This window comes from Anopheles coustani, chromosome 2 (assembly GCF_943734705.1).
Source record: "Anopheles coustani chromosome 2, idAnoCousDA_361_x.2, whole genome shotgun sequence".
In the NCBI taxonomy this organism is placed as follows: Eukaryota; Metazoa; Arthropoda; class Insecta; order Diptera; family Culicidae; genus Anopheles; species Anopheles coustani.
Genome location: NC_071289.1, coordinates 10004463 through 10030671, shown reverse-complemented (window position 1 = coordinate 10030671; position 26209 = coordinate 10004463). Strand labels below are relative to the sequence as shown.

Sequence of the window (26209 nt, the reverse complement as noted above, 5' to 3'; positions counted from 1 at the left end):
GAAGAAGAATTCTTTTGGAATGATTACATAAAATGGCTTACAACATGCGCGAACAGCCGCGATCCCGTGGCTCGGTCGATAACAATTGTACAACCATGTTTAAAGTGTTTTTTCATCTCTTTTCCGTTTGCTCTTTGCACATCTCGAAAGGTACACATACACTCGCGGCGACGTTGACCAGCGTGAAAATTCACACGGAATTCGGCCACCGTGGGGCGGGACGCATCCCACCCGACGAATCAGTAGCACCCGCCCCCCTTTGTGAATACATCGAATTAGCGCCATCGAAGCGACCGAAAAACATGGACAAACCTTCGCGTCCCGTGCGAAATCGTAAGCGTAGTAGGTTCGTGACGTGATGTGGTTTGCCCGGTTCGTGTGTGTTTGTGTGTGTGTATGTGTGCTTGTGTTCTTGTACGTGCTACACAGCCGAGCAAATGGGGAGAGAAAGTTGTGTTGGCAAAACCCCGTGAAGATTCGCTTGGTGAAAAACAAGGATGATCATGAAGAACCTAACGCGATCTCACCAACGCCATGTGTTTGAAATTGTGTGTTTTCGCTTCTAATGTGTGCGGCATGCTATTACTACTACCACATTCGATAATTAACACCAACAAAGATCATCATCATCATCATCATTAGCGTATCATGCTACATCCTTGTTGTGATCGTTGGTTGTTCGCGAAACATGAGACGTTGATCATTGGGAAATGCTTCTGTCTGCGTCAAGCGTGTATTGTGTAGCGATCCGTTGCTGGTCCTTGGATCTCTCAAGTGAAGACAACAATTACACATCACCGAAGACAGGGTTCCACAGTGTGTTATGGTGTCCTTGCGTACGAGCATGACGTTAGTGTTTAGCGCAAGAAAGAAAAAAAAGCGAAAGCATCAAAGAATTAAATTATAATTTTCTCCCGCATCTCTCTGGTCCACAGAAAAGCATGGCCACCGGGGGACACGCATCGTCCCGTCAAACGCCTCTTCACGCCGGAGATTAAGCGCATGCTAAAGGATTGGCTGGTGCGACGGCGGGAAAACCCGTATCCAAACCGGGAGGAAAAGAAACTGTTGGCCCACGAGACGGGCCTTACGTACACGCAGATCTGCAACTGGTTCGCTAACTGGCGCCGGAAGCTCAAGAACTCCGGCAACGACCCACCGACCCGCAAAACCTGGGGCAACCTTATCAAAAACTACAACACCAACGCGCGCGGGAATGTGGAACAGTTTAGCATTTGCTCGAGCGACAGTATCTGGGGAGAGCATGGTGTGGGGGGTGAGGACTCGCGTGATTCACTGTCGCCGGACTCATCCGGGGATGAAGTGAGTGGACGGCTTCGACCACAACAGGGACCGCCGGTGGGTGGGGGTTACGGTGGACAAGTAACGTACCTAAATTATGCACCCCGGGGAGGAGTTGGAGGGACTGGGACACCGTACGAGGTGTATGGTAGCGCCACTGGAGCAGGCCACAGCATCATCGTCAACAACAACAACAACGAAACGTGTCACAATAATAATCTCATCGAAAGAAAATATGTAGACTACGTACGATTGAGCGAGTTTGAGCGTTTCAATGAGCGCACGGAGAACGGTGGGGGATCATCCCCTCGAGAAGACGTGCGGGAAACCTATCCGGCCGCGACTTTCTGCTTCGATCATTGCTACACCCCACGCAACTATGAAACCGTGTTCGGCATACCGGAAGAAACAAGATGCTATAAGGTAAGAAAGCACTCGTCTCATCAGACACTTCAATTATTTGGGATGGACATTTACAATGTGTAAGACTAAGGCATTGCATTAAATTGGATCCTGAATGTTACTTCCATTGTAAAAACATCATCGGATGGCTCCGTCCTTTAGTGAAGTAGCGTTGATCGTATGAAAAGGATGTTTAAAACTCTCCCCCAAAGTGTAGATATTAAGCGCATTGATATGCGACAGTTAGTTCTTCTAGTGAGGATTCTTAAGACGTAGAACTTTAAGTTGATAAACTTACCAAGCTGTAGAGGACCAACATTCTTTCACGGAACAGTTCCTTATTTGGCTTTAAATGTTGTAGTTTTCTCAATTCAAATGCATTGAAATCCAGATGACCGCAACTAATTTCAAATATGATGATTCTAATCCTAAAAGTAATTAAAATAGTAAGGGTAAAATATTAATAATAATTCGTCAAACGATAATGGACATCATCTAATCTAGAGACTGAATTTTTTTCCCAAAGGTCACCCAAATCGATGGAAAATACGTTCCAGAAAACGGAACCACCTTGGAACCACTGATACTCACGACGGCGGCCACTTATACCCATCCTTACGGCAAAGAAGTGCAGACAAATGGTACGCTCTATCTAACCCCTACCACCACCCTATCGCCGGCGGTCGGACCCCTCGTGTCCGCCGTTCCGAACGCACGATCATCACGATCGAGTAAGTACAAAAATAGCATTATGGAAAAGTACCTGCGCGATCTCGGCGAGCTGGAGGCGGCCAAACAGGAACGCCCAACCGTTGTGCCGGTCCTGATGGCGGCAATTCCGTTGCAACAGGCGCACTATCACCATCACCATCCGCCCGAGTACGACCAACAAAAGCATCCTGTGACTCTTTCACCATCACCACCTGCGCAGCAGCATCAGCATCAACATCAACAACAACACCATCATCTGCACGATCAGCCACCAATCCAAGTGGGCTGTGAGGGATCCGTTTTGCGAGGGCCTCCGTCGCTTTCAAAGTGGCTGGAAAGTACCGCCAAGTTTACACCCTCCAAGCACAACTACATCGATTGGGATAGTTCTGGGTAAGAGTGTTGCGAATTCCGGCATTTGTTCTATTAGAGCATATAAAGAAAAGGACTTTTAGATTGCATTGAACGACCTTCGTTTACTTCCAGAAAACAATCGGCCAACAAAAAGCGGTGTGATTCGGGTGGCACATACTTTGGCATTTCCGGTGGACCTCCGGACTCGACGCGCGAGGACTCTCCACCAACCACCAGCTACGGTGAAATGGCGGAAACCGTTCCCCCAAGCCATCAGAAGGACGAAATCGACGCCGCCGAAGCACTGACCCGACTGGCCAATAACTTTCGAACAAAGTTCTCCACCTAGTGACCGGTGCTGGGGGAAGATGGGGGGAAAGAGTTAGAAGTGAAGTGTTTGCTTTTGTCGTTACAAGTTGTTTGTGCAAGTGCATTCCTTAATTTATGCAAATAGTTGTAGATCGCGAGGAACTAGAACCGGGCGGCAGAATAGTGGCGTACTCCATCGAGTCATTGACCCTTTAAAGACTTTTTAGACACTTTGATAGGTAACACAATAGAGGTATACTGTTCACCAATGCTCAGGGCTCAGGTCTAATTGTAAAGAAATGGAATATTCTGTACTGCGTTGAAACGATCGCCTAGTCAATGAGGGTTAATACTGTTACCGTAACCTTTGAAAACGTTAGTTCAAATGGAAATAAAAATCAAATACCAAAATATGAGCTGTTTAAGGGTTACACCATAACGTTAGTACATATTTATCACAACCACGCCACCAAGGGATTCAATAAAAGTTATGCTTCGGATATTTACCAGGCTTTGTAGATAATACTACGCAAACCTCCAACAACTTAAACCGAAGGAGAAGTATACACAATTATTTAGGGACCACTTATTATCTGAACGGTGTGTGATAATCACCACTCTTGGTAAATCAAGTATAAGAACATATCTTTTGTATTAACCCTTTATATTAGGACTTTTTTGCACTACTTTAAACTTATAGCCACACTAATTTACACGGTTCAGCTTTCCACTTTCTCGCCAGCGTCAGCACTACTGGCTGGATCCTTCTTTGCGTAGGCATCCAACAAATTCACCAGCTGACTTTGGTGACACTGCAGATCGGCCACAATCTTACCACCGGCACTATCGAGTACAGCGGCTAGTTGAGCTCGTGTCGTCGTCAGATCGGGCATGGTTGCGTACGACACGAACTCGTTCCTGCTCAGCAGCCGACCCTCGACGATTCCGGCCAGCAGAACAAGCTGCGGGGTTTTCTTCAGCACACTCAACACCTGCTTTATCTTTTGCGGCTCGGGTGCAAACACAATCGCCGTCTTGGCTTCGAAGAGTGGCAGAATCGTTTCGAACTTGGTGCCAGCGAGCGCTTTCCGCATGATCGACTTTCCGTACACTTTCACGGAGATGTTGTGACGATGCAGAACCACTTGCGCTTTGAACATGTCCTCCTGGCGTATCGAGTTGACGTGCAGGAAGGCGACCAGGTTGCTGTGATCGAACCAGTTGCGTGCCTCTCGTGCGATGATGGTTTCGTACGGATTGTCGAGATTTTTGCTTTCATTCGCTTTCTGCGCTTCGATGCAGGGGGCATTGAATTCGGGCCTTTTGTAGACAGGTTTGATGACTTCAAGCACCCGTGCTCTTTCGTAATGCGGAGCTCGCGGGCGCTGGATGTTGATCTTCCCCCGGAACCGGCGGAATGTGAGCAGTGGGTTGCGTGACTGCAGCAGACCTGTGGAGTAGGATGATTTAGAGCCTCGCAGGGTCTAGAAAACCACCGATTACCGATCTGCAATCATTCACAACTTACCATTTATAACAAAATTCGACATTTTTGCTGCTTTTACCACCGGCAGGCTGTGTGTTTTGCTTTGCTAATTTTGACAACAGAAAAATGACAGACGTTCTTCACAATTTATTATCAAAATTGCGGAACGGTCGGACTTACTTAGTTCAATCATCCACTTGGAACGAACCTAGCGTTTGAGCAAAGAATTTAAAAAAGCTGTTATTTTATAACAAATTCAAACACTAAATATTTACCTAAGTACTAGTTGATTTTTTAGCACAAACCCCTCAACTCTTACCCTATCTAATAATAGAGTAGAACAATTTCGTTGGTTTTTGTTCAATTTAAGTTTTATTTTATTCAATTTATTCCATAAATGCACCTTATAACTAGCCACTCATTGTTAGTTTATTATAATAACACTCATGTTTTATTTTTTAAAAAATCTCGACCATTTAAGAAGTAGTCGCGTAGTAGAATTTTATTCACTTTTGGCTAATTGCTGGTCCTGCAGCGCCACACGGTTGGTGAACCCGTCCAGCTTTCTTATGATGTATTGGAAGAAAGCAAGAATGGAGAACGACATTCCGAGCGGCATTGAGGAAGCTTTAATCCAGGCCCACAAGCTACCAGAGGAATGTACCCATTTATAGTCAGATCCAAGTTAACGAAGATCACAAGCAATCGACTGCTACTTACTCGTACGGATCATCCGAAACGGTGAACGGACTGAGTACCGGAACATCCCCACAGTCGTCGATGATGACCGGTTTCACCGGATAGTCGTCAGTGTCCGTCCGCACCTGTTCCACCTTGTGCACCACGCCATGGCCGTCCATCACCTTACCGAAAATAACATGCTTGCCGTCCAGCCAGGGTGCGGGCATGGTGGTGATGTAGAACTGGCACCCATTGGTGTTTGGGCCACGGTTTGCCATCGCAATGAAGCCTGAGCTGGTGTGATTTATTTTGAGATTTTCATCATCAAAGTATTTCCCGTACATGCTGATCGCTCCGTGTCCGTTACCCGACTCCACGTCGCCACCTGCGGGAAGAAGCGCACACAAATTTAAAAAATCCTTTCCGATCCTTTCAGGGTACCATTTCATTCACCTTGAATCATAAACTTTGGAATGACCCGATGGAAGCGACTTCCCCGGTAGCTGAATCCGTCCACGCTAGCGGTGCACAATTGGCGGAAGTTGGCCACCGTACGTGGCGCTTCCTCACCGAACAGCCCGATGATTATCTTTCCCATCTTTTCGCCATCGATCGATATGTCCATGTACACCTCGGACGTGACGGTAAAGGTGGCTGCATTTACCTATGAAAATAAAGCGAATAATCTCCGGGTGCTTTTAGTATAGATCCCTAGCACTTCTAACCCATACCGAAACTTACGCTTCCCGGGAACCAACACGTGCTCACCGATAACAGCAATAATCCAAACCAGCACCGCATGTTTCACGATTTTATGAACAGTTTCCGAAACTTGAGTCTTCTCTTCTGGTCAAAAATAATGCGCTTTCCGACGGCGTGCACTCACAACTGATCGCGAAAGCATTCGACCGTCCAATAGAGTGGTTGGCCTGATTGTTTGAATTTCCTGCGCTAGCACGTAGATAGAAGGATACCTTAAAAGTTCTTTTCACTATTGATTTTTCCTCGACAAAATGGGGATGCGCCCTTCGGTTTGCGTTCGAATAAAAATTCAGCGCAATAGGGACACACAATTACATCACCTTCGCGTGTTTATATCGCCGAAAATTACATCAGAAACACGTGGCCGCCGTTGTATCGAGGGGAGTAAAAGTAATATTTGCCGAGTGTATGTTGAAGCTATTCCTTCGTAACATATCAGAAATAATGTTTGTCATCATCGTTTCCGCATGCATTCGCGTTCATTCGTTAATTCGAGTAATTTGGGTTACTTTTATTTTTCTGCAATTATCTCCTAATCTATATTATTAATTCATAATCAATCTGTTTCCCTTTTTTGTATCTTTGCTGCATTTCCCATACTTGTGCTCTATTTTGTAGCAATCCTCCTCCCTCTCGGTATGGTTTCGTTTTGCTAGCTTTTGCTCTTGTTTGTTTGTTTGTTTGTTTGTTTCGTTTTTGGTAGCAAATACATACAGCTTCGTTATTCTTTATGACTCTATTTTTGTGGGATTTTTCTCTCATATTTCTCCAGCAATCATTTATCTTTTTTCCTTTTTTTCTCTCATTTTTAACCTCTTTTCCTTCGTTCCGTTTTTCAATCGGCCTCCCGCGCTCTTAACGATAGCTATATACAGAATATACAAAAAAAGGTACATTTTTTCTCTCTCTTTAATTTTTGATGATCACAATTAGTTAATAATAAATTTTAAATCTTTTTCGCTATGTTGCATTGGTTGGTTTTACTTGTTTCGTCATTTTGTTTGTTTGTTGTATTATCGTTTAGTAGTTTATTAACCACCGTTAGTATTCAATGTACTGCTGCTTTTCCTCAGTTCCGGGTAGTTAGGGGTTTGCTATTACTACTACTCTGCCATCGTGCCTATTTTTGTCAATTATTCATTTTTCATGTGAGGAAATCCATTCCAGACGAAGAATTTCGTTCTCGATACTCAACGGTAGGATTGGGCAGGTCATTCCTGCATTTAATTTTTATTTCGTTTTTCTTTTTTTTTTTTTTTTGATTTGCTAGTTGCGCTACTTTGAACCATTATTGTTTGATGAACCCTTAGAAGGGCGAGAGCATGAATCCTATCTTTTACATTGGCCGATCTGCTTTACCTTTTGTGATTGGGTTTCAACACTTTCTAGTTGGTATTAGAAGGGTTTCAATCAGCAAATCAAGGAAATTGAAAAAAAGAACCTTTCACCAAACAGTGTCGTGAAATTGGACACCCATTACATATATTAGTAACTTTAGTGCTATTAATGTGGCAATTATGCTATCTAAAATGTCCATATTAATATTCACTATCCCTTGCGTTCCAATAATGCACCGTCGTACAGCGCGCGGGGATTCCATACTACCTCGGCTTGGTTTCCTGCATAAAAAAATATAACTCTTGTAAGACCCTTCAAGAGCTTTCTTCCGCCCTCGATTGCGATCGTGGAAATCGATCATTGTCCAAAAAATTAAACAATGGAACATCATACCCTTCCGTTGTCCAACTTTCTACCATATATCTCATACGATCATGTGTCGCATCTCGAGAAAAAAAAACAACGTTAAAATTCATTTCCACCATGTGGAACTCCATGATTTGGACTTTAATTTCTGTACATACTTAGAAAGAGTGCAGGACAAACAAACAGAATAAACAATGAAAAATTACATTTTACGGCCTGGTACGTGAACGGTGAAAACAAAACGAAAACAAAACAAAAAACCAAAAATTTTCACATTCTATGCCCATCAGGCTTTGCCGTATTTTAAGTCGGTTATTTATGCGAACAATCGTTCTTTAATCTGTTTGTTATTTTACACAGGTAATTTATCTCATTATTCATACGCTTTATTTAATTTAGTTTCGATTTTTACGCACCGTTTTGTTTCACCGTGACGTATTATTCAAACATTTGTATTGAGTCACAAATCAAAAACAGCAACTGAAAGCAATAAGAGAAGAAAAAAACTTCCGCGAGGGCAGGGGGGGGTTTGATGGTAATTCGCAAACCTTACTGACGATTACTTTCTTTCAGTACCACAACAGTTTTGCTTGATGCCTTATTTTCGTAGTTTCAATAGCTGTGAGTTTTAATTTTTGTGGGTTTGGATTTTTATTTATCTCATCTTCTTATAAAGTTTATATGTACAAAGATTTTATCGATAGTCATTTAAAGTACTTACACATATTGAAAAACAAAAGAAAAATAATGATAACGAGTAAGAATGAAAAAAAAAACTATCGGGGGAGGGGAGTTGTTTAGTGAACATGCCCAAAGGAAGTGTAAAAAAAACGATCACTTCCACCGCTCCTCCTTAGGGGGAGGCGAGTGCGTGGGGAAAGAAAAGCCTGCGCACAACTGCTTCTCTTCTTCTTTTTCATCGCCATCATTTTCATCTTCGCATGCAAACGGGTCAAGGGTGTTGCTCATGACAAGGGATTTTTTTCTGTCTCAATCGTGTCGTACAGAGATGCTTTGTTTCGTCGAGCATTTTCACCCCACACCCTTTTTCGTCCTTCCCGTTCCATTTGCCCACGTTTTCCCCGCTATAGGCGCTTAGTCTCTAGCTATACTACTTAGTATCGACGGAGCGGAGGGGCGGGATATTAGTAGATTACGTCGTGGCGAACCGTGTCGAACAGCCCATGGCGCGCGCCATGCCAAAGTCGTATCCTTTGTCGTTCTCGTGCGTGTCCTCCCGCGCAAGAAGCTAGGATCCGACAGCGGGTGCTATTACGCATGTTCGCCTACTCTAAAGTAACCCCAAATATTTCTCTTTCTCTATTTGTATGTGTATATATATATATGTACGTGTATATATATAATAATGAACGTGTGTTTTGCTGTTTGTATCGGATCGTTATTGCGTTAATAATAATATTACTAATGCTCTTCAAAGTTCGTACACCTTCTTTCGCTAACTTTTCTCATACACACACATACACACGCACATACTCGTAGGTATGTGGTATACACAACATATCCCTAGAACTCTCTCTCTCTCTCTCACTCGCGCTTACCGTCGTGTGTGTATTATTTTTCCCTTTTCTATTAACTTTTCTCGCACGCGTAAGTCTAACGCTACACAACATCATTATATCGAACCTTAGACACTAGGTATATGTTACCAATGCATTTGTCTCTCCCGCCCCCACCTTCCTTCTTTCTACTTTTTACAGCACATGTTAAAGTTTATTTGTCTCCTTATAGATTACTTTTTGTTTTCCTTCTTTCTGTGTGTTAGTCCTCTCATACGTGTGTTTATATTGTTGCTGCGTGTGTTTGTTGTTTATGTGTTGTATAATAAATTTGCCTACCATCAACCTGTTCATAAGAGCAAAGGTGGTGCTTTGTTTTGCTCGCTATTGATTTTGTCCTCTTTTTCTCTTCATGTTCCTCGTCGTCTTGATTCATTGTCGTGTCCATTAGTAGTAGACGTAGCCAGTATTAATAGTAGTAGTAGTAGTAGAAGTGGTCACCGTCCTCAGTAGTGATTAATTAACTGTGCTATCGATGATTTTGTTCGACCGTCGTTAACATGTAGCTTTACGTTGTACAGTTGTACCTACTATTGTGACGTCCTCACAAGTATACTCATACATACACACACACACGCATACATTGCCAAAAGAGGTTGTCCTTTCCTGGGGTGTAGTCGTCTCTGTGCATGTGTGTGAGTGGGGGGCATTTCTCCCTTTAACATTTAACTCTACCTCTGAGATAGAGATCGTTTTCGTTCGCGCAAACAAGCGGTAGACCTTTCTCACTGGTTTGCTGTGTAGGTATTTCTACATTCTTTCCCCCCGCATTACTATTATAAAACCAAGATTTACATGCAACAGCCAATAATATTCCGCATTCTATGCGAATGTATCGTGACAGAGCAGCTTGGTAAGCGCGCGTGTCCGCCTCATTTCTCTGACAAAAAGAAGCAGAGCCTATCGTCACAAGGGAAAGAACCGCTTTGCAATTGGGTTAGCATTACCGCATCTCGTGTGTCACAACAAATTGTGATTCGGTAGGAAAACCAAAGGCAGGCAGGCAAAAGAGGGTTGATGACTTTAATTTCTGCCTGACCTTAATTATTAGGCTTGGAGTTTCCCGATGTTCCATTGTCACTTTGCTATCTGATTCTTGCAAGCTCCGTCTGTTCACCCCCATTACGACAATTTTGCCCTTAACACGGTTCGCGCCTACCCTCTCCTTTCTATTTCTCTCGCTCCCACTACCGTTTATTGTTTTTCATTAACGGTTTCAAGCGTATTACGTTTTTAAACTGTGCTAACATTGGTGGTAGTGCTGGTGGTATCCTTTCAGAAGTAATACTTAAGAATATGGATAAATCACAGTTTACACCTTTTTTGTTTTTGCTTCATACCTTTTCGCTCTTACTATGCATTGTTTGTGGTTTGCCTGTGTGTTTTTTTTTTATTACTGTACAACTAGTTTCTTTTTTTCTTCTTCCATTCGTCACTTTGCAGATGGACACAAGTGGCATTCCCATTTTGGGGGAGAGGAATCCATGTTTCTATCTTTTACTTCATTGATGAGATGGCATACACACACACACGCGCGCGCGATGTAAAATAAATATTATTTTCTCTCCATTGCCTACTACGCCTCCCTCCTGTATATTTCGGTTTTTCGTACCGTTGCAGCTTAAGCAGTAAACATTATGAGTGAGTTTGTGTATTTGGTTTGGTTTTGTTTCAATCCAAACTGACCCCTAATCTGAACTCCATAACCTTTCGAAACAACCTTTTTCGTCTTCTAGTGTTGAAAATGGTGGTGGTAGTGTTTTAGAGAAGTAGAAGTAGCAACAATAGTAGTAATAGTAGTTGTAGTAGGTAGGCTGGTTAATGTGTGAGAGTGTGTCACATTCGGTATGTACATACATCGAGGTCACCGAGGTTGGAGTGGCGGCTTGGAGGCCCCCACACATCATCTTACACCGTAGCAATGACGATCAGCAGGTACTGGATGTTGGCCACCCGGTGCATCAGATCCGGTGCGATGCGGGCCAGATTCTCGTTGGCAAATTCGCACGACGGAAATATGTGGACCACATAGGCTGCCTGAGCGCTGCCGGGAGCAGCAATGTTGACGATACCGGCCGCCTGTTTCTGCTGCAGGTAGGTGATGAAGCCGGTCTGCAAATTGTTCTGCTGCTGTAGCACATCCATCCGATCGCGACCACACGGCAGCGCCAGCAGCATACAGTGTTCGTTTACCATCTGAAGAAAGTAAAGAGTGTGATTAGGCGCTTGTTGGAAAGGAGAATTGAGAGTATGTCGCAATGGCACGTACCTGCATCTTTCGAGCTACCCCGTCGATCTGTGCCGGTTCCAAGCGCATACGCTGGGCAATGCGCAACGGGGGCGTCGTGCCATCGCTGTTGCTTGGCAGCGAACTTCCTGCCACGTTGGGATTACCGTAGACGAAGTGCATCTGCACCGCGGCCTGGTCGTTCTTGAGCGCGAGCAGTCCCTGCCACATGACCGGATAACGCTGCAATAGCGCCTCCAGTGAGTCCGTCTGCAGCGGCGGTCCGGGTGCCGTTACAACCGGAACAGGCACGGGCACGGACATTCCTGGCCCTGGTGGGGTGGCCACCTGGATGCTACGACCGGTGACAATCGGCACTCCCTGCGAACCCATCACCGACACTGGTAGCAGGCCACCCGTGTGAGCCGGTAACGGCGCTGAAGCGCCCACTGACGACGATCCGTGACCTAGGGCGACGGGATGAAGTTGCTCAGTTAGCTCGTGTTCGCCGTCGCCGGTACGATAGTAGTAGCTGCTACCTGGCGGCGGCGGCCCGGACGACACGACCCGGTCGCCTACGAGCCGCTGGCCAGCTGCTGCCACTAACGCGGCCGCTACGTGCTGTTGTTGCTGCTGCTGCTGCTGCTGATCACGTTCACGCTGCAGCTGGAGCATGGTGGCGGGCGAGGCCGATGGTGGTGGCGTTGGGCTCGGGGTGACCGAGTACGGAGCGCCGGTGTACGGTGCAGTGGACAGATTGTGCGGTCGGTGCGCTGGCGGTGGTTCCGTGCTGATTGCACGAAGGCCTCCGTTTGGACCACCGATCGTTGGTTCGTAGTAGCGCGCGTTCAGCGTATCCGGAGGATAGGGATGCGGAATCCTTGCGCTTCCCATGTAGACCTGCGCTCCTTGCGGCGAATCTGTGGAATGTAAAACGAAGCAGGTAACACCATTAGGAAATGTATGCTCAAAAACCGACCGAATTTGGTTTGGAAAGCAACAACTTACCGGTTACACGATCCCCTGGACTCTGCAGACTGAGCGGTACGGCCGTGGTGTGCGGCGGGCGACTGGATGGTCGGCGCAGCTCGAGCGGCGGACTGGCGGCCACCGTTTCTTCCATCTCCGGCAGCTCCCGCATGGGTGACCTGCTGAGGGAGACAACAGAAAGATCGATAGAACCATCGTCCGACCAGCGACGACGAGTGCGCGACTCGTCATCCGGATGTTGCTGCTGCTGGTGTTGGTGGTGGCCGGTGTCATACCTCGGTATCGGGATGTTGCTGCGATATATGTACTTCACGTAGTCCCTCGGCATACCGCCCCGGAAGCCACCATCTGGGCCCTGTTTGTGTCCATTGGATAGGGTAGATGACGATCGAACGAGCATAGAGATGTGGAGAAAACAAATATCCAACAAATGAATTAGTAAAAAGCACATAAAAACGAAACAAATATCAAACAGAAAACCATGAAAATTAGTATGAAAACTCAAAGGAGAACAACTTGAAACTCTGGAACGATCGGTGTTCGTACGTGAACTGGCGTTATGGGCGACATTTGTTGGTGTGCCGGCGGAGGACTTTGGCCACGGTTGATGAATCCACTCAGATCTCCACGCTGTTTGGTAATCGAGGTGGAAGACGAAAGAGCAGCGTCCAAGCAGAAGGAGAGTGCGAGTAAAAGCTTGTGTTATTGGACAGCGTGGTGATCTTAAACATTCGACAGTGTTCTTTTATACGCGGGAAGATGGGGAGGAGTTTTGGTGTGTCAAAGGAGAAGGAACCAGTTGCATGACTTACCAGGTTGGTCGTTTCGTAGACGGTACCCTGCGGTGTGAGAATGTGCCGTTGAATCGATGCCTGCGGTGGATGGGGTCCTTGCGGCGACGGACCCTGGGGACTCATCGTTGGCAACGCCACCCGTGTGCTGCTGGCTCCTGTTATGTGTTACAAAGGAGAGTTAAGAAAACAGATGTTAATTGTCTCTGTGAAGGACGTTTACAAGCATGCGTAAAAGGTCGTACCTGTCACGATCGGTTGCTGGCCCTGCAGATGCGACGGCTTCAACGGTGGGCTAGCCACGGCACCGGTCATGATTTGCGGAGCTTGGTGCATCGGATGCGGCGACATTCCCTTGATCGGGGGTTGCGGCTGGTGTTGCTGTGCCGGAGGAGACGGTGTCGAGACGTGATGATTGGATAGCTTCGTCAAGCCGACAGGTTGCATCAGCTGTTGTTGCTGCTGGCTAGGCATAACATTGGGGTTCGATTGGATCTGCACAATTTTGCCACCTCCCATCGGCACCTGATGGATGATGGGAGTCTTCCCACCGATCATGTGCTGCATCTGTTGTTGCTGCTGCTGCTGCGAGTGCAGGAGGTGCTGTTGTTGATGTTGCTGCTGCTGCGCGTTCACCATCTTCTGTTGCACGGATGCTATTGGACCCTTGTGCAAAATCGGTTGCTGCTGTACCGTTTGGTAATGCACAGGAAGCACTCCGCCGGGACCAACACCACCACCACCGCCACCTGCGGCTGATATCTGTATCGTCGTAGGGTGTCCGGTCGTAGGGTGTTTGGTGATGATCTGCTGTTGCTGCATTTGCGATAACATCGAGCCGGGTGGAGGAGGTGCCACCGTCGTCGGTGTACCGGCTTGTTGTATGATTTTCCCTCCACTCTGCAGGACGGTCGTGTAACGGTCGTGGTGCTGATGCAATGGGCTCGAATCGCCACCACCACCACCACCAGCCGCCGTTGCCTTGCTCCGGTGGATGATGATCTGCTGCGGCGGTGGAACTTGCTGCGGTTGTTGCTGAGGTTTCTGTTGATGTTTGCCCGCATTGGTAACGATCAACGGCTGCTGCGGTTGTTGGTGTAGTCGTGGAGACATTTGGACCGCGGTCGCCGGATGCATTCCTGGCGGGATGTTCAGTAGCAGATTTCCCGTGCCGGTGTGGTGATGCAGCTGAATTCCGCCCGTGGATTGCTGTTGTTTTCCACTAACGATGGTGGCTTGTTGCTTTCCAATAACCATCGGATGCGGATGCTGCTGTCCTGAGAGTGCATTCTGTATGTAGATGGGCTGTTGTTGTTGCTGGTGACCGTGCAATGATGACGAGGCGTTGGTGGTCAATTTGAGCGGTGTCGATATGGACGTAACAGCTGGTACCGCCGATGGGTGCACGGACGACGCCTTGCTGGTGATCGTTGTCGTCATTGTCGTTTGCATCGGGGGCGTGCAGGTTGCGGCCGCGTATACTTGCTGCTGTTGCGACGTGATCACACTCGGTGCCTGCTGGTGTTTTATTACAATCGGTTGCTGCTGGAGTACCTGCTGAGAGTTCAGAACGTGCGCCTTCAGCGGGTGTGGTTTTGTAGTGGTCTGTTGTTGATGCACGACTATTCCACCCGGCTGCCCCACTCCTGCCATCGATGGGATTGTGGTCGCCTTGCCACTGCCGATGATGATTCCACCGGACGATGTTGGGGTCGGAGGGGTGTTACGGTTCGGTGGTGTCGGCGAAGAGCCAGTGTTGTTGGGAGGATTGGGTAGTGTAGATGAGGCGGAGGTAGCGATAGCGTTGACTGACTTCAGGTGTTCGGCAGCGGCCGCACTTTGTATCGCCGCGGCAGCAATGACCTTCTTGAGCGGTTGCGGTGCATTCGGTGCCGGAGGAAGCGGCACGTACTGGCCATCCTTGGTACTGTGGCGCATCAACTCGCCCGTCACCGGATCGATCAGCGTGAGGGCACTCGGTTGCGGTAACATTTCGGCCACCGGCGCCTTCGCTTCATCGGCCGTCGGTTTGGATTTTTCCTTCGCTTTGTCCGCTAGCGATGCTGTTTCGTTCGGGCGTGTTATCTGCACGCTCGGTGTGACCGGTGTCGTTGCAGACAGGCTTCCTCCACCACCACCAACGGCTCCTTGGGCTACCGCCGCCGTCGTCTGCTGTTTTTCGTCACCCTTCGTCACACCAAGTGGATCTTTCAGACCACCCACCAACGTCGAACTGCCAGCGGCGTTTGCGATACTTGTCTGCTGCGGAGGAGGTCGCTCGTCACTGCTATCGGTGGATGTTTCGGAGATTTTACGATCCTTGGCCTTCCTTGTACTGCGTGGCGATTTGCGCATATCTCCCGGTCCGGTAGCTGCATATGATGGAAAAATCGGAAACAGTATTAGAAAATGCTATTGAAAGAAATTTGTATGATAAACTACAGGATGTGGGATGAATTTTTGCAGTAAAAATGAGTACCAATACCGTTGGCCACCGCCATACTATTTTCCACCAAGTATTGAAACATTTCAACAATTCTTTTTCGAAATTCCTGTTACTCGAAAAAAACCTATAACGACTATCAAATTTATCTGAACATTGTAACGCAAAGATGTGGAACAAACGTTTTAAAATTTACTGTAAAAATTCATCCCGCACCATTTACAAGTACAACAACGCGTGAATATGGACAATTTCTAACGAATAATGAGAACAATTACCATTCAACGTAGTGGCATTTTGGCGTGTGGTGCGACGAGTTGGTGCAACCTGCAAGGTCTGCTGCTGTTGCTGTTGGAATTGCTCGTTAGCTCCCGTCGGGGAGGGTACGTGTTGCTGCTGTTGGTGTTGAGGTACTACCAACTGCTGCGAATGCATCGATCCTACGGCACCAGCACTTGTAGCCTGCTGTACGCTTACAACGGATGGTGGTTGTTGTTGCTGCTGACTCAATGCGATACTATTGCCCGCCTGAGAACCACCTTGTGCAGACAGAGGAGTCGCCGGTTGTTGCTGGGGTCCAACAATTATTGCTGCTGCTCCTCCGGCAACCTTCGGTGACGGACCGTTGCGGATGACATCCTCAATTATATCATCTACCGTGCTGCGGCCATCTTTCTCCAGCAGACGGCGGGATTTCCGTGTATTGGCTGCCGCAACTGCTGCTGCAACTGCCGCCGGTGACATTCCAACCACCGACGCCGCCGTTGGATGAAGTACGCCCAGTTCTTCCTTGCCAACCACCATCTCCAGGACACCGGTAGCTGCTGTTGGTGGCTGCTGCTGCTGATGAACCGAAGCAGATTCGCTGGCAGGGAGTGACAATGGCAATGTAGGTGCCACCGCTGGTGTTGTTGACACCGTCGTAGTTTGTTGGGGTGTGGACACCGTAGAGATGCTTACCACCACTGACGGAATACTGGTTGAGACGTTCGCCATCGCTGTGATCACCTGCTGGTGGGTAACCGGGACGGATGTTGTTGTCGCAATGGTGCCCGATGGTGTCGCTGTTGCGATCACCGTGGTCGGAGTTGTGTTGGTCGCAGGGGCTGTCGTTACGGCCGCCTGGTTCTTGATGGTCAAAATTAACCGTGGGCGAGCACCGTCACCACCGGAAGCCGGTGACAACAGTTTGTCGGGATTGGACACATCCTCACCCGAGTCGTCATGGAACTCGTAGATATCGGACGACGATCCCCCAACTCCGGCAAGAGCCCCCCGACCAGCGGCTTTCGGGGTGGAAGTGGCCGCCGGTAGTCCTGCTGACGAACCGGTCGACGATAATGCTGCGGTCGGTCCCGGTAGGTTCGGTGTAGCAGCAACATGTTGCTGCGTTGTACTGACCATAGCTGCACCACCTCTCGCACCACCTCGTCCTCCACGGCCCCGCTTGCCACCACCGGGAGTCTTTCCTCCACGGGTGCGTGTTTGTATTCCGGACTCAACCGTCTCGGCCGAGTTCTTTTCGACAACCGTCGTGTGTCCGCTCTCCGAGCTCTTGCGTCCACCTCGACGTCCTCCCCGTTTTCCCGTACCACGGCCAACGGTTTCTTTTTCCATGGACTCGATCGCACTGCTTCCACTCGACTGTTCGTCACATTCTTCCTCATCCATCGGCAACGGTGTTATTGCTGCCGCAATCGCTGCGGACGTTGCTGATGAAGGTAACGTCACGTCTGCACCGGAGATAACGGCCATCGGTTTCACATCCGTCACTTCCTTCTTGGCAGTACTCTCCTTGGCGATTGGATCGAGTTGTTGCTTCACCTTGGTCTCCTCCAACGCACCGACCGTACCCTTGGCCACCAGATCGATCGTGGAAGCTTCCTTGTCCAAAGGTTGCGAAACTACCGATTCGTCCTCCGAGCAGAGCGCATCCACCTTCTTGATCACCGAGTCTATGTTGATTTCCTTCGCCGACCAACAATCGCTGTCCTCTTTCGAGTCCGTTTCCTGCTCGTCTAGCGATGTGACCGTGGTTGGTTTACCCTCTTCCTTCACTGGTGTCGATGATCCTGGTTGCTTGCGCGATCCAGTGTTCTCCTTGCCCGCGTCGGACTTCAATGCAGTCAATTGTGTAGGACTGGAGGACGGTTTGCCAGATTGCACCACCACCGGGTCGACAACAATCGATTTCGCCACCACGACGGTCGGTTGGTGATTCGGGTTGGACATGATCGTGGAGATCGTGTTATTTCCAGACACCGCTGCCGCCGCTGTTTTTGCTAGGACAATGTTAGGTGAACTGATGGTTGTCGCCACCGGTTCAGTTGCCATCGATTTCTGATACACAGAACCCACAGGACTACTGGTGGTTGTTACCTGTTTGCTAGCAGCAACAGGGGGGATTACTGAAGGTGATGGCTGCTGTTGGTGAGCCAGAACAGTTGTCTTGACAGGAATCGCCGCAGGAGATGCTGTACCCGCTCCTGTCGATGTCACTACAGCCGGATGGATGGTCTTCATAGACGATGGATCTAGCGGTTTTCGTGGGGTTGAGGTTTGCATGAGATACGTCGACGGTGTAGTGTTGAGTACGATGTTCGGTTTGCTTGGATTTGGCTCTTGCCCCCCAACCATTGCTGCTGCAGCACTCGCGGTGATGATACGAGCCACCGGATTACCCCCTCCTTCTGCCGACGAAGGACTGTATTGGTTCTTGATCGATGGATCGTTTACCTTTCCGGGAGTTACCAACGCCGAGGGTTTCAATGGTGTTGTACCCGCAGCATGAGGCATTCCCCGTTGCGCGATCGAAGCCGGGTGTAGATGGTGTGGATGGTAATGTTGCTGCTGTGGCGATATCACCTGACCACCACTGCCAGGACTCGACACTGTCGGCTTTTGATGGTACGGTGATTGTCCACCACTCGGTGTGGAGGAAGAATTTGGCGAGTGCACTACGATATGCCCACCATGGTGGATGATCATAGCCGCCTGAGGACTTCCTCCTCCGGGTGATTGTTGAACCACAGGACTGAGCTGCTGCTGCTGCGGCGAATGCCGGTTGTTGGTCACCATTATGGGATGAGGCCGTAAGGTCGTGGTAGTTGGTGAGGACGTTCGCCCTCCTCCGAACGGTGAGTGTGGTGAGGCTATCTGCAGCTTTGGAGATTGTAGTCCCCGCGGGGATGACGAGTCCACTGCCGCCGATGGCATCGCATGATAGATGATCGGATGCTGCTCGGGAATGGTGATCGTCGGCGGTGTCTGCACAACGTACTGCCGATGAACGGTGGTTGTCGCGGACGTGGTAGTGCTGGTGGCGATCGCTGATGGTGGTGTCGTTGGGATCGAAACACCACTCCTTACCACGGTCGATGGTTGAGACGCTGGCTTAACCGAGGTCGATATCTGAGGTGCATATCCGACGGTGATCGGTTTCAACTCCGTTTGCGGCACAGAGGGCACCATCGGACGCAGCTGTTCCTTTATGATCGTGATCGTCGACGCTGGAGTTATGATCTTATGATGACTCACAACGGACGGTGCACCCAAAGGAGAGGTTGACACTTTCGTCGACGGCTTCGACTGTGCCGTCGTCGTTGCGTCCGGACGATGGGAAGGTGGTTTAACGACGACACTACTGCTCGTGGCTTCATCCGCCGACCCTTGTGACGGTGAGTCGACATTCGCCAGTGCCATATGCTTGCCGGGTGTGTCAGGCATTTCCAACCTTCCAAGCGAATCGTCCTTCTTGCCGCCTGCTGTGCCTTCCGCCACCACCAACTTGTCCACCTTATCCGCTTTCGCACCCTCAATCAACGGTTTGCCGATCTGGCTGAGGTCGACATCGGGCGTTTTCGGTGGATTGTCGAACCGCAGCAAATTACCACCGGTATGATCGTCATCGAGCGCATCATCCGTGTCGGTGTCGATCTGCAAATCTTGCTCCGACTGGGGTGTGTCCGGTTTCAGCTCCTCCGCGTTCAGGCTCATGATCGCCTTCTTCATCTCTTCGTCGTCCTCCTCCGGGATCTGCGGTGGTTCATCTTCGGTGTTCGGCGACTTGAGCTGCTCCTCCTCGACCGGATCGCTGTACATGTCGGAAAAGTCGGGCGTATTGGACGTGCCGAAACTTTCACCCAGCAACGCCGCCACGGCGTCTTCCGTTTCCTCCTGCGAAATGACGACACGAGACTTTTCCTCAAGCAGCAGCTTGGCGGCCGCTTCATCCGCTTGCCTCTGTTTCGCCGCAGCCGTCAGCTGCTCGTCATCGTTGGAACACACCGTATCACCGCCACTGGCCACCTCGCTGCTGCTGGCCAACATCTCGCCAGAGATCGACATAACGGCCTTCTCGTGTAGCTGTTGCGTCTGTTCGTCGAGTTTTTCCGTGCCGGACGACGTCGTTTTCTTTCGCTTCGCCGTACTCTTGCTGGATGTTGTTGTTTCATCAATCGATGCTTTCTTCTCGAACTCATACGTTGGAGTGGAGCAGGTCAGCTCACGCGTGCGTACACCATCGACACCCGCAAGCAACAGCGACGAAGGCGACGATGACCGTTCCACCGGGGCGGCGGTTGTACTGGCGGCCGAAGATGGTGGTGTGCTCGTCGTCTGTGCCGTCAGCTGCTGTTTGTTCGACGGTGGTGGACTTTCGTCCAACAGACACGGTAAACTGGGCGACGGTTTGCTGAGGTTGTGCTTGGAGTCCTCCTGCTGTGCGGAGATGATGTCCAGCGACAGTTTATTGATGGAAGATGGAGTAACCGGAGTCGTGGTCGGAGGTGGATGTCGGTTTGTGGTTTGCAGACCACCACCGGAATTTCCACCGATCGGCGAGAGAACGTTGCTACTGATGCTTCCGGTGGCGGTATTCGTTAGAAGGGTACCGGAGGATTTCGTCACATTTTCGCTGAGAGATGTCGTGGTAGACACACTTGGGGTAGTCGTTCCAGTGGAATTGACGCCTCCACTGCTGCTTCCACTGTGATGGTGCTTATGCTTTTCATCCTTACCACGCTTCTTTTTCTTCTTCTTCTCCTTGCGGCCATGCTCGGATGATGACGCACCCGTCGTGGCGGTGATCACAGAACCCGACAATGGGTCTTTCTTGTCGCCGAAAGACATCTCCATACTATCGTCACCGTCCGTGTAACGGAACACGTCCAACATGTCGACGGACGTGCGCTTTTCGCCAATCAGTGTAGCTCCTCCACTGGCCACAGCCGAGGCGGGTGAAACCTCCACTTCCTCGTCCTTCTGCTGGTCGGTATCACTCATCAGCTGCGCTTCCAGTGCTCGGCCGGCTTCATCGAGATCAACACTGTTTTCATCCTCCTTCAGTGACGCTGCGGCAGCGGCGGCGGCGGCCATTGAAGCACGCTGCTTCTCCCGTCGGCGCTTTTCTTTACGTTTGCGCGACTCTTCCTTGCGCGCCAGCTCCTTCTCCGTCAGCTCACTACCGCCTCCAGCGGCCGAAGTCGATGATGTGGTGTTCGACTGCTGATCCGGCAGCTTACCAGCGTTGCGAAGCGCGGAACCGAACGATTGTTGTGGTTCTTTTTGTGACTCTTCCATCGTGCCGGATTTGTTTCCTATCGAGAGCGACGCCGCCGTCGTTGGAGGTACTCTATCTGCAGGCATGGCGGGAGCGCTCGGGTTCTTAGACGCGGGCTCGTTGATGGGAACATCCGCAACAAGCTGCTGATCCTGCTGCTGTTGCTTGGAGCTGCCTTTCGGCACTTCATCTTCCATTCTTGGCCCTTGGTCGTCTGGCTCGAGCGAACCTTGCTTTCCACCGTGTGATGCTTCCGTTTCAACCGAGGAGTGCTGCGACTCTTCGTCCGATATCGGCCCAAATAGGTCCATGTCGAGGAATTTGCTAGTGCTGCTGTTACTACTTCCACCACCTCCAGCACCACCGCCGCTGCTTTCCTTGTGACGATTTTTCGATTTCTTCGATCGGCTGGACGAAGAGGACTTACTTTCGTAGTCCTCCTTGGAGCGATCGCGTCGCTTGTCTTTCTTACCGCTGTGTTTCTTCTTGTTGTAGGACGATGACTGATGATCGTCAGCCAGTTGCTGTTGTTTCATCTTCATCGACTCGTCGACAGTGCTAGTTGTCGATGCTGTCGTCGGGACGTTTGCAGAAGAAGGTGTGTTGGCCACGGGTGCATTCGGAACAACGGTTGCGATGGTTGCTGCCATCGTTGCCGAAGCGCCACTTCCACCGTCGGCCGCCAACGACGCGATCGAAGCTGGAGTTGTGGTCGCTCCAATCGATGCGTTTTCACCACTTCCTGCTTCCGTAGTAGACGAGGGGTCCTTTTCCAACTGCTCGAAGCTTCCATCCAGCGTTTTGTTGCGCTTTTGCTTCTTCTTATGTTTTCTCTTGGAATCGGAATGTTGCTGCTGTTGCTGTTCCGTTTTGGGTGTCATTTGGTGCGCCATTAGATCACCACCGTCCGAGCCGGATTGATCGCAAGCCGGTGGTGGTACCGATGGTTGGTCACGGTTGCGCTCCTTATGCTGTTTGTACGTCGACGCTACCATATCCTTTGTTTCCTGCTTGATGACAGCCACAGTCGTGGTCGGTTGTCCGTACTCCGACTTGACGACCGTTTTCACCAGATCGTCATCGGAAATGTCACTGGCAATGAGGGCAAACGAGCCAGCCGTCGTCATCGCCGCAACCGATGGTTTTTGTTCCTTAGGAGCCCCGGACGAGGAGCTCAGGTCCATCTTGACGGTCAACGATGACGGCGGTTTCTTATCTTCGACCAAGTGCGAAGAAATCTCATCGTCGCTTTTGAGTTCCTTCTTGATTTTGAGCTCCACATCGGCGGTATAGGGGGTAGATCCGGCGAACATACGTCCAATTTTATCATTGATTCGATCAAATTCGGCATCCGGAATCATGCTATTGCTGCCCATGGCAGCAGCACCGCCGGTTGTGACTGTATTTTTCGTACGATCGTTCGTCCTCGTCCCTTCGTCGTCCGTTTCCGTGTCCGATTGGATGCGCGTCGAACCTCGGGAGCCTCCCTTGCGGGAGGACGACTTTTTGTCCTCGCCCGAACTGCGCCGTGAGCTTTTCTCCTGGTGGTAGGAGGTTTGACGTTGCTTTTGCACCTGCTGCTGCTGCTGCTGCTGCTGCTGCTGGAGAAGCGGTCGTTTGTCCCGACCGGCGGTACCGTGTATGTTGCCACCACCTTCGCTGCTTTCATCATCGCACAGATCATTCAACCGGTCCCGATTGAAGATTGCCCGATGATGATGATGCTGATGCTGGTGATGGTGACGACGATCTTGCTGCTCGCGATCGCGTTGGTGATCCGTCGTTCCACCCTCGTCACCCGAATCGGACGCCAACGACGACTCCTTCAAGTGATGATGGCGGCGTGACGACGAGCGAGGTGTCGTCGGAACGCGATCCTCTTCGTCGTCCGTTGTCGTCACCATGCCGCTCTTGTTGTGCTCCTTGTGGTGGTGATTGTACTTGCTGTTGACCGTCCCGTCCGAGTTCATACCGTCCTCCGAGTCGGACTCATCGCCTTCTTCCCAGCTCTTGGAGCGATTCTTACCCTCCCGCTTCGCCCGGCACTGCTTGAGCTGTGAGAACTTGGCCCGAATCTTCTTCTCCTCCTCCTGCTTCTGCATGTTCTTGCACGAGCGTGCCTTCACCTTGTCGTACATCGAGATATTCGGCCCGAAGTCGTCGGGAATGTCGAAGATTGAATGCTTCTTCGGCTCGTCCGAGTCGTCCGTATCGTCCGAGTTGCTGTTCGCCGGTTTGCGGCTACTATTCGAGCGGCACTTTTTCTTCTCCCTCACGGCTCCTCCTGTCGGTCCACCAACACCCTCCTCAGCCGATGATTCCGCACGGCTAACGGGCTGTGATGATTTGCGATCCGCACGGCTACAATTATACTTCTTGTAGTGGTCACCGCCAGGGGTAGTCGCACTCGACGCGTCCAGTCCCATACCGCCGGCAGATCCACCACCACCACCGCTCGAGGCGCTGTGGTGGAAGCGTTGCTTTGCAAACTCCTGCAGCTCCTTGCGCTCCTTCTTGTAGCGTATTCGGCGGTTCTGCTCTTCCTCGTCGCTGGTCGACCGGTTTTCACCGTAGCTGTCCGCGGGGAAGTTGGCGCTCTGCGTGTTCTCCTTGTCTCGCGAAGGGTCACGATTTTTCTTCGACTTGTGCTTCGACTCGTGGTACCGCTCCTTGCGCTTGTGATGGCTTCCACCACCACCTCCGCCGCTGCCACTACCAGCACTGCTGGCACCGGACGGCGGCTGATGGCGAAGATGATCCTCACCGGAAAGCATGATCTCCTTGCGGCGCTCTTCAAGCAGGAACGCTTGCTGTTGCTGCTTTTCGGTGGTAGTATGGTGATTCTCGCCGCCAGGTTGCTGCAGGTACTTCGAGGACGCGTTGTTCATCGAGGATGGGACTTTCTCGGACGATGGAGTAGTACCACTGCCGGACGACGTCTTAGAGGATGTTTTCTCCGATCGATGGTTGTGACCGTTGCCGCTCGTTTTGTGGTGATGTTTGCCACCTTCCTTACGACTTTCCTTACCGGAATCACGCCGCTCGTTAATCTTCGGACCCGTTCCCGTCTCTTGGCCGTCCTGGTATACATTGGAGCGAATTTTCTTCACCGAGTTCGTTTCTTCCAGGGTCGATTCGATGCTATCCTGCGAGCTGAGCCGTCGTTTGGAGGAACTTCGGGCGGGAGAGCCGCTACCGGTTGAGTTTACCCGATCTCGTCGATCTTTATCCGATGTGGAGCGCTCCCGGTGATGGTGATGATGGTGTTGCTGTTGTGCGCCCGGCTCATCGTGGTGATGATGACGGTGAAGATGATTCTTCTGGTTCGCCGAAGATTCCCTCTCCACCGTATCACCGGACGAAGCCACTGCACCGCCCTTGGCCCTACTACTACGTTCCTTTTCGTGTAGTTCCTTCTCCATGTCATCATCGCGCGATTGCTTACGCTGCTCTTTCTCCTCCCCACCGACCAGAGCCGGGGTGTCCTTTTCCCGATCGGTCGATGATTTTCCCTGCCGATGTCCTTGTTGATGTAACGCCGGCAGTTGCTCTTCATCGTCTTTATTATCCCTTCGCTTGGAGGAAGAACCTCCGCCAGATGGAACGATGATATTAATGTTGTTCGTACTTGCAATCGCCGTTGCTGCAGCCGCCGCAGCCGCCTCCTGCTTCAAGCGATCAAACTCGTCCCGATAGGCACTGTTGCCACCACCGGCGGCAAAGCCTGCAGCAGCACCTGGAAGATGCTCCACGTGGTTTTCTTTGTTGTGAAGATTCTTTGCTGTACTGCTACTACTGCTCGTACTGCTTGTGCTGCTCACGCTGTCACTGTGATGCCGGTGGCCACTGCCGCCTCCGATGCTGCCACCACCGTGATGGTGATGATGGTGGTCCTTGTGGTGGTGCGAATTCGATTTGCTCGACGATTTGCTCGACGAATGCTTGGACGATTTGCTGGCCGACGTATCCGACGATGGTACCACCGATGGAGCGGCATTGGCTGCCACTTCCTCTGCCGGTTCATCGACCGAACTTGCACCCACCGCCATGGCAGCAGCGGCATTCGGTGACGACACCACACTGCTGGACGAGGTCGACGAGGTAGACGATGCCGTTGATAGTTTCCGTCGATCTTTGTGATGCTTGTTGCTGCTGCTGTTGCTGCCTTTACTGCTTCCACCACTGGCCACCGTCGCGTCACTTTCCGTCGCCTTTCCGACTCCACTGCTAAGGCTGCTACTACTGGAATGCATGTGCGCCGCCGCCGCTGCCGCCGGTGGACCACCGTCATCGGAACCACCCTTAACCGTGCCGACGTTCGTGCTCCCCGGGGGTGGTAGTGATGTCGATTGAACGGCTCCTCCTCCGACCGCATCTTTCACAACCGATGCTCGACTGCCGCTGGCGGACTGCTGCTGATGTTTCTGCGTCACGCCACTATTATTACTCGATGACGACGACGACGACGAAGTTGAAGATGAAGAAGAGGACAGATGATTTGCACTGGCTCTACCACCACCGCTGCTGCTGCCGTTGCCGCTACCACTAGTAGTTACACTATTACTATTGTTCATTAAATTATTATTGTTGTTACCGCTAGCGTTTGTACTTGTTTTTTCCGTTAAACTAATACTTTTATTTAAAACATTGGTCTTTGGTTTACTGGTTGACGACGACGACGAGGACGATGACGAGGACAATGTAGTAGCAGTGGAAGTGATGGTAGTGGTGGTTGTGGTCGTCGTTAGTGTCGTCACACCGGCCGTTGTTGAGGCAGCAGCGCTTGTCGAAGGTATTGTAGAGGACGTAGTCGTCATAGCAGTACCGGAGTGTGAACTGCTACTGTGTGTCGTATTACTAGTGTTATCTTTATGATTAACGGACGGGGACGACGTAGCTGTTGTTGTTGT

General features: G+C 50.2%; 4 protein-coding genes across 4 annotated transcripts in view; 1 reads left to right on the top strand and 3 right to left on the bottom strand.

Annotated features, from left to right (window-relative positions):
- Positions 1–302: 302 nt before the first annotated feature.
- On the top strand, positions 303–3429 carry LOC131265535 (uncharacterized). Its single transcript, XM_058267817.1, has 5 exons — positions 303–346; positions 936–1725; positions 2231–2605; positions 2684–2808; positions 2902–3429. Exons 1-5 carry the CDS (start codon positions 303–305, stop codon positions 3116–3118), a joined length of 1551 nt encoding a protein of 516 aa, XP_058123800.1. The 3' UTR covers positions 3119–3429.
- Positions 3430–3681: 252 nt separating this feature from the next.
- LOC131263418 (large ribosomal subunit protein uL10m) lies at positions 3682–4703 on the bottom strand. Its single transcript, XM_058265614.1, has 2 exons — positions 4607–4703; positions 3682–4528 (listed from the first exon to the last, which is right to left on the bottom strand). The coding sequence occupies exons 1-2, from the start codon at positions 4626–4628 to the stop codon at positions 3798–3800; spliced, it is 753 nt and encodes a 250-aa protein (XP_058121597.1). The 5' UTR covers positions 4629–4703; the 3' UTR covers positions 3682–3797.
- A 343-nt stretch (positions 4704–5046) lies between these two features.
- LOC131263790 (uncharacterized) lies at positions 5047–6329 on the bottom strand. The gene is made up of 4 exons (XM_058266048.1): positions 5987–6329; positions 5699–5909; positions 5285–5630; positions 5047–5211 (listed from the first exon to the last, which is right to left on the bottom strand). Exons 1-4 carry the CDS (start codon positions 6044–6046, stop codon positions 5067–5069), a joined length of 762 nt encoding a protein of 253 aa, XP_058122031.1. The 5' UTR covers positions 6047–6329; the 3' UTR covers positions 5047–5066.
- Positions 6330–7229: 900 nt separating this feature from the next.
- LOC131262068 (protein split ends) overlaps positions 7230–26209 on the bottom strand; it is an 89576-nt gene continuing 70596 nt past the window's right edge. The window contains exons 6-13 of the mRNA XM_058263983.1: positions 16012–26205; positions 13542–15668; positions 13318–13454; positions 13052–13135; positions 12781–12860; positions 12524–12666; positions 11558–12435; positions 7230–11484 (exon numbers count right to left, since the gene is read on the bottom strand). Of these exons, the coding sequence (XP_058119966.1) occupies positions 11197–11484; positions 11558–12435; positions 12524–12666; positions 12781–12860; positions 13052–13135; positions 13318–13454; positions 13542–15668; positions 16012–26205 (13931 nt within the window). The 3' untranslated portion in view covers positions 7230–11196. The remainder of the gene's footprint in view (positions 11485–11557; positions 12436–12523; positions 12667–12780; positions 12861–13051; positions 13136–13317; positions 13455–13541; positions 15669–16011; positions 26206–26209) is intronic.

Coding starts and splice junctions, on each gene's coding strand:
- LOC131265535 (XM_058267817.1), top strand. CDS start 303: ATGGACAAACCTTCGCGTCCCGTGCGAAATCGTAAGCGTAGTAG. Junction 347..935: donor CGAAATCGTAAGCGTAGTAG/GTTCGTGACGTG, acceptor TCTGGTCCACAG/AAAAGCATGGCCACCGGGGG. Junction 2,809..2,901: donor ATCGATTGGGATAGTTCTGG/GTAAGAGTGTTG, acceptor GTTTACTTCCAG/AAAACAATCGGCCAACAAAA.
- LOC131263418 (XM_058265614.1), bottom strand. CDS start 4,628: ATGTCGAATTTTGTTATAAATG. Junction 4,529..4,606: donor GTCGAATTTTGTTATAAATG/GTAAGTTGTGAA, acceptor CCTACTCCACAG/GTCTGCTGCAGTCACGCAAC.
- LOC131263790 (XM_058266048.1), bottom strand. CDS start 6,046: ATGCGGTGCTGGTTTGGATTATTGCTGTTATCGGTGAGCACGTGTTGG. Junction 5,910..5,986: donor CGTGTTGGTTCCCGGGAAGC/GTAAGTTTCGGT, acceptor TTATTTTCATAG/GTAAATGCAGCCACCTTTAC. Junction 5,631..5,698: donor TCCAAAGTTTATGATTCAAG/GTGAATGAAATG, acceptor TTCTTCCCGCAG/GTGGCGACGTGGAGTCGGGT.